The sequence below is a fragment of the Channa argus genome, chromosome 14 (assembly GCF_033026475.1).
Source record: "Channa argus isolate prfri chromosome 14, Channa argus male v1.0, whole genome shotgun sequence".
Lineage (NCBI taxonomy): Eukaryota > Metazoa > Chordata > Actinopteri > Anabantiformes > Channidae > Channa > Channa argus.
The window spans coordinates 15,934,416-15,941,849 of NC_090210.1; the positions used below are offsets into that span (position 1 = coordinate 15,934,416).

The following is a 7,434-nucleotide window of genomic DNA, read 5'->3' on the forward strand; positions in this document are numbered from 1 at the left end:
ACGGTCCAATATCTCCAACAATACAAGGCCAGGGATCGTGAAATGAGGAGGGGGGCAGATGGGAGTATGCACAAGCCCCCTGGAGGAGAACTAGATGAAGGTGTGAAGACACACAGCTTAGTTGGCTACTGCTATAGTAAGGGAAAGAAGAATAGGTTGGAGGGCGGCTACATGTTTTGTTTTCTTTTTAGAATGTGAATAAACAGAGTAATAATGTTGCTCTCACAGAGTTTATATCATAATGTCAGAACAAACATTTAAAAAAAAGGATGATTTACCATCAGCTGGTGACCTACACAAAGCATGAATTCAAAATCAGTAAGAAGATATCAGTGATGGAGCTTTCGCCAAGGATCACAATGAGCTCAACGTCAAAAAGACAGATTGACATCAACCGTCCACAGGACCTAGTCTCTAGGTCCTGAATCACTATAAACTAATGTGACTATAAACCAAAAGCCTACATGTGAACATTTAACATTTTTGTCCATTTTAACAAAATATTGCTCAATGCAACCCATTCTGACATCAGAATGTAAAGAAGAGACACATTGGCCCAGTACAAAACATACTTGTTTCACAATATGGACTTGTGAAACAATTATGGAAAATTGTGAGATATCCGTGGTTTTTGTTGCCTACTCTTTTCTACTAGCCCGTGGGCACATAATGTGAATGTAGTTTCTGGAAGCCAAATAAAAGAATTAATAAATAAATCTGTGGGAAATGTAAAAGTTTAATAATGCTTTCAATTTTGATAACATTTCAAATAGAGAAACATGATACTTTATTATTTACAGTTGACATATGACCTACACTCTGTATATTGTGATTAAATATGGTGTCAAACACTAATAATGGACTCCCCCCCATACACAAAAACACAGACAGAAACACACATGGCCATGACCACCATTTTCCATTCTCAAAAAACTCACACACAGCACCTTGGTCTGTCCATAGTTGAAGACACTTACTGGCATACCTTGTCCTGACTCTTAACCTACATGCTAAGCACTCAACTCAAAAGGAAGTCTTAACCTTTAAATGCACACACTAGTAGCACATTTGCGTAATCCCAGCTGCTGCCCACTTTATTTTCACTTCCCATTATTAAAAAGACAGTTTAAAGCTGATAATTTTGTCCTTTTTTGGGGAATAATGCACATGAAAACTTCTTGTTGTTTGTACAGGATGTTGCATGAAAACACAACTGCTCTAGTTCCTGCGCCACACTCACACCACCGGCTATCAAAATGACCAGCAGATACGTGCTGCAGCTTGCAACATCTAGCGGCTGTAGTGAACATTAATACATCAGATAGTACTTAGATTATCTAGTGTTTGTAAGAACAGACTTTCACAGGAGACCAGAGTTCAAGTCCAGTGAAACAATTTATATTGTTGTTGGGGCAAATAGTCATGATGTGAAGTTAAAGAAGTACAGATTTTTAAAGTAAACTGAGACATTTTTACTAAGCCAAACATCTTTATGTAGTGCCTAACCCTTACCTTACCTATATGTTTCTGTACTGAACCCTAACCAAATCACTGCCTTTGCCCAGTTTAAATCCAGTATTACTTATTGTTTGGAGCTAAAAAAAAAGTGGCCAACTTTTTGCCACTATCTTCTCAGTACATTTGACAAAAAGATGCCAAGAATGATACTGATACTCGAAAATTATTTGTTGCATTTGATAAATCCGAGCTCGACCTCTTTTAAGCAAACAGCAGTAGGTGAGTGATCTTTGTCTTAGAAAGCCTATACGAACTGAGAAAACACAATGCTGCTCTTTGGCTAAAAATATTTAGTATGTGATCACACCTCTGCAGTTGATGTTTGGCTTACTACATCCTGTCCTGTCTTCCTGCTACGAAAAAAAAGCCACCCTCACAGAACAAAGTGAGCACAGGTGATAAAACTGCAGTTTCAATATGACCTGATAACAAAAATAAATGTCTTTCATGTGTTTTTAGTGTTAGACCTCAAATCCTATTCTTATCACAGTTCGGCTGTTTTCAAGCTGTTTAAAGGACTTTTAAATGACACGGGTGACATGTACCTGTGCGAAAACATATTTCACAATAACACTTACTCAGACCGTATTTGTCATAAAATGAGCCAAGCTCACAGGAAACCACTCCAGATGTTCTGTCACAAAAGGGAAACAATTTAACCACTAGACTTTGCAGAGACTTTAAAAAGTAGTTACCATAAAAGTGGCTTTGGATGAGAAGTACTTTGGATAAATGCACTATATAAGCGGCCATTTACCATTTAAAAGAACAGAACTCACAGGTGGCAGTTTGATCATCACATTTATTGTAAGATTAAGGTACATATCATTTAATGCAGTTTGACAATATAAATTTACACACTCAACATCAATATCACAAACTCACCAATGTATAAACATAGAAAGAAACACTTTACAACAATTGCCCCCATTGCTGAGGGTTGACCTCAATGCCCATGTGTAACTGAATGTTCCAGGGAACAAGCTGCTTGACAGAGAAATGTTTTAACAATGCTCATTATGAATTAAGCCTATTGTTATTGCACAATGTGTGTTTTTGCTTTTAGGCTTTTCATGCATTTTGATTAGTATATTTTATTTACAAAAAGAAAATCACAGAATAAGAAACGCTTTATCAACACCCTCAGAATGGTCTCATTTTTTCAGTTAAATTTGATTAACAACAGAATCACCGTGCAGCTTTTTTCTAATAGAGAGAGGACGTGTTGGTGTTTGCAAACTGTCATTCTTCCTCTTTAACAAAACAACATCAATTTTAAGTTGTCCTGAGACATTTGTCTGTACCTTTATTTAACCACTGTGCAGCAGACAAGTCACCACAACACTAAACAAAAAAATGATGGTAATTAGCTAAGAACATTTACTCAAGTATTGTACATTTTGGTGTACTTTTTTGGAGTATTTCTATTGCATGTTACTTTTATCTTTACTCATCTTCAGTTCAGTGTATTATCATATAATGTACTGTATATTCCTGACATATATGGTTGCCAGTCTCTTTTTGCAGATTTAGATTTAGATTAGAAAAAAAAAACTAATATATCTTGGTGTGTCAGTGCATTAAGTATTTATGCAGTTATATTATCAATTATATTAAAGCTTTTTACCTTAAGCTTTAGTAAAAAAGTTAATAGTGGTACTATTAACTTTATATATATATATATATAAAAATGCTCCATTATATTATATGTAATGGAGCATTTTTGGCAAAGAAATATAAAGATGCTCAAAAAATAGGTTGAGAGCTTAAAAGATAAAAAGTAAAACTGCATGAGAAAAGCTAAGATGTTTTTAAATGATTGCTATTGAGCGTGACTTTGACATCTGGTTTCTTGCATTGCCCAACTATTGAACAAAAATACACTGAACTGTCTGCATGTGGTTGTGGTGCATATGTGTGTGTGTGTGTGTGTGTGTGTGTGTGTGGGGGGGGGGGGGGGGGGGGGGGGGGGTATGTGTGTATGACTAATACTCATAAGCAGAATGTGCTGTCTTCTGTGATGTAGACCTGCTGCTCTGGCTACTGAGGCTAATGTGTGCCTTCAGACAGGGGATCTTCTTTGCTATCAGCCTCCTGAAGTGGCTTTGGAATTTCTTTCCAACAAATGTGTAAAACACGGGACTGATGCAACAATACAAATAGGCTATGTTCCGTGTCACGTACAAGGCGTAGTCCAATCTGTCAGAGTCAGAACACGATCTTTCCTCACTACCGCTGGAGACCTGCATAGCTTTCAGTAGGATGACAATGTTGTATGGCGTCCAGCAGCCGAAGAAAGTGAAGATGATGACGAATATGAGCTTGATGGCACGGCACTTCTCCCTCATGCGTGTGGAAAGGATGCGGATCGTGATGCTGATGTAGCAGAACATCACCATGAACAGAGGGAGGAGGAAAAAGACCAGGAATTGTAGGTAATAACTGAACAGATTCCATCGTTGCATGATTTCTTCAGGGTAGCCTGACTGCTCACACAGTAGTCCACTCATCTCATTCTTCCACACGTTCTGGAGAACCAGCTCTTTTACACTTGCTGCAACACTGAGCCACCAAACTCCTACAGATGCAATGATCGCATACATCTTTTTCCTGCGCTTGGCAGCTGAAATCGCATGCACCACTGCCAGGTACCGGTCAAATGTCATGAGGGTGAGGAAGAGTATGGAGCTGTAGAAGCCAATTAAGTAGGCGCTGCTGACCAGCTTACACATAGCTAGGCCAAAAACCCACTCTGACAAATGGTATGTCGCCCAGAAAGGGAGGCTGAAGGCAAAGAGGAAGTTGGAGAGGACCAGATTCAGGAGGAAGATGTTTGTCACTGTATTGAGCTTCTCATACTTGTAGATGATGAAGAGGACAAGCCCATTGCCAATGTAACTCAAGAGGAAGTTGACATAGTAGAAAACTGGGATGAATCTCGCACCAAATTCGTTGACAGCTGTCTTCGGACAGAGCATAACGGTTTTACTGACCACATAGTTTGGGTCAGTCGTGTCATTGTAGTCACTGTTTTCCTGTAATAGCATCTTGAAAAGGTCATATTGGTCTTCTTGATCACTCATGGCTGGGGTTTGCTCTGTGGCACAGAAATAATAGTGAAATATGTTAGTGTGCTTGCTGCAAGTGGAAGAAACATGGCATAAAACAAAATAGATCTATTCACTCCTGCCAATGTGAGCACTGACGATCCAAAAAAACACGACGACAGTGATAGTCAACGGTTCACAACAGGGTTATGAAATAAATGACTGGTAAGTCAATGAGTCATGTTTTTTTAGTCTTTCAAAATAGAGAACAGAATCTGCTGACTGGAGCAATAAAAAATCCCGACTCTCTTAAGTACGGTGCAATATATCTTCCCAGAAATGACTTAGTTTGAAAGCCCAGGTTCACCTGTTAGGTTTCACCTAACAACCTAAGGAGTAAAACAGCTAAGGAGTTCTGGAAAGTAGAATACGTATTCTTCAATTGTAATTCCAATTGTACGTTTTTTGTACTATTGAAACATTCTATGATCAACAACAACACAAACATTTGTAATCTTTCTAAATAAACTTTGCACATTTTTCCCAAAACAATGAATTACGGAAAACCATAAAACAGATTAAAAACATAACACAAATGATGCAAAGCAAACAAATTAGAGTTAAGTTCTCTCTGCAGCTTACAAACCACAGTCATTTTTGGGCATGAACGCATTTAATTCAACATGCAAATTTTGAATTGAGTGAAAAATTTGGCAACAGTAGAAAGCAAAGATATTTATGTTTGGAATGAGGAGGAATGAGAATTTCTTTTGATTTCCGTGTCACTAAAATCTAATTTCCACTTCTCCTTAATCAGCCCAATCTTATTCCGAAAAAGGATATGTATTATTGGTTGGCAAGACTGGGGCACAGGCTCAAAATAGGGTGGAACATTTGGAAAAGGATTTAAACTATTATAAAATCACATTTAAAAGCCTTTTTAGATATGATATGATGCAACTATGGGGTCTCTGGTCTGCAGCACTGTCAGTCTTGCTGTGGATAAGTGATGGGAGTTTGCATATCAAAAATCAGGTTCGTGTAGATTCTCTGATTTCATCATCTGACTTGTCGGACTGACTGAAGTGTCAAGTCTCCATCAAATACAGGAAGAAACAGGAACTCGTTCTTCACCTTCCTGTCTGCAGTTTGCCTAATGGAAATTGATTAACATGGAGCTTATCTTCAAATTCACATCTATGGTTTTGTGTTTTCTTTATTCTCATTTCTGTGCACTACGTGTCACTGAGAAGGTTAATTAAAGAGGCTTGGTTAGTTTATTTCCCGAATCATAACGTCATCCACATCAGTGTTTTGTATCTGCTATAAACAATTGTTACTATAGCCGTAAGTTACTGTGTTAGTATTCATAAATATTAATGAAGTCACGGGATAAGTCGAAAGGACAAAAAAATACATAAAATAAAATAAAAATGCAGGTGCAGGTTCACATGAATGTATTTACAAAACAGAATTATTCTTCATTTAACCTACACAGCATCAGTTGCCAATATGACTTAGTATTGGTACTTATAAGAATGAAGTTATAAATAATATACTTTAGCAGTAAAACCTTAGGTTGTAGTTATTTTGGTAGCTTATTCTCTATTAACATCTCAACAGTTTTTCCATAAAAAATAAAGTGTCTAATCAATCAAATTGTCTTATATGTAATGTATAGATGTGTGTCAGTGCACATTTAACATCTAAGTAGAAGCGTGCATTTCTGCAGCTAATATTCCCTTACATGAAAACAAATATTACAAGCAAATTCATTATTTTTCATCCGAGTTTTGCTCAATATTTGAAGAATCATTGTTCACATTATATATTAGCTCATTTCCCAGCATCAAAATAGAAAAATACCAATTAATGAAAAACAACCAAAGACGTAACCGGAGACTCTATTAAATGCCCTAAACGCTGACTGAACTCACCAGTGGGGTCTGGTAGGTGTGCAGCAGCAACACAAGGAGGAGGAGGACGAAGACTTCAAATAGTCTACAGCTGACTGAGCTCGGGGCTTTTAGTGTGAAAGAGGTTGTCCTTAATCCCGCTGCTGCATCTGCGTGTGTCACTTCACGAAGTCAGATCATGCCCTGCTCATGCAGCACCCACTCATCTGTGTCCTCAGCCAACAAACCTTAAAACCTTTTCTTTTCTTTCTTTTTTTTTTGGTTCGTGCACCGCTGCAACGACAGGCTCGGCAGGACAACTTTAGCGGGCTGTGAACTTCCCATTCAGTGGGACTCGGAGGGGGGTTTCTTGTAAATCATTTTTAGTTCAGAAAACGTAGATGTTGCAATATCGTGATGTAGATCATACTTTAAAAATACTCCTGACAGCGCCCATCTACCTAGTTCCAGCCATCCCGCGCAAGGAGTCGTTTTCAGGTGGAAGTGGGTTGGGAGTTTCACGTCTCCAGTGTCGTCCCGTCTTCACTGTTTTAATCACAGCTCACACAGTCTGCAACTGACCATTAACACTATACAGCCAAGAAGCGCACCTTTAAACCACCTTAAAACAGGAATATACAGTGCACCGCTTTAACTTTGGAGGAAACACAAGTCATGAGTTTATGTTTTCATCTTCCAGAAGTTTCAACTTACAATTTTGTGTAAAATCATCATTGAAGACCTGTGATTTAGCGGCAGGATATTAATCTTTTTATCCTAAAATGAAGTACATTTCTCTGGAGACTTGTGGGAACAGGTGCTTACAGATTCTGCAGAAGCACTGGAACTGTGTTGTGAGGATGACTTTTAACACAACACAGGAAAACAAACTGGAAGAAAACTATTTTGTTTTATTACTGCTTCCTGTTGAAGCTACAATCAATCTGTGTCTGTGTGCATGTCTGTACATTCCG

General features: G+C 38.1%; 1 protein-coding gene across 1 annotated transcript; it reads right to left on the minus strand.

Moving 5' to 3' along the window:
* Window positions 1-2,300: 2,300 nt before the first annotated feature.
* Window positions 2,301-6,714, minus strand: ccr12a (chemokine (C-C motif) receptor 12a). The gene is made up of 2 exons (XM_067473916.1): window positions 6,503-6,714; window positions 2,301-4,615 (listed from the first exon to the last, which is right to left on the minus strand). Exon 2 carries the CDS (start codon window positions 4,599-4,601, stop codon window positions 3,504-3,506), a length of 1,098 nt encoding a protein of 365 aa, XP_067330017.1. The 5' UTR covers window positions 4,602-4,615; window positions 6,503-6,714; the 3' UTR covers window positions 2,301-3,503.
* Between the last annotated feature and the right edge of the window lie 720 nt (window positions 6,715-7,434).

What these genes read in the sequence shown, in the direction of transcription:
- ccr12a (XM_067473916.1), bottom strand. Translation starts at nt 4,601, where the DNA reads ATGAGTGATCAAGAAGACCAATATGACCTTTTCAAGATGCTATTACAG.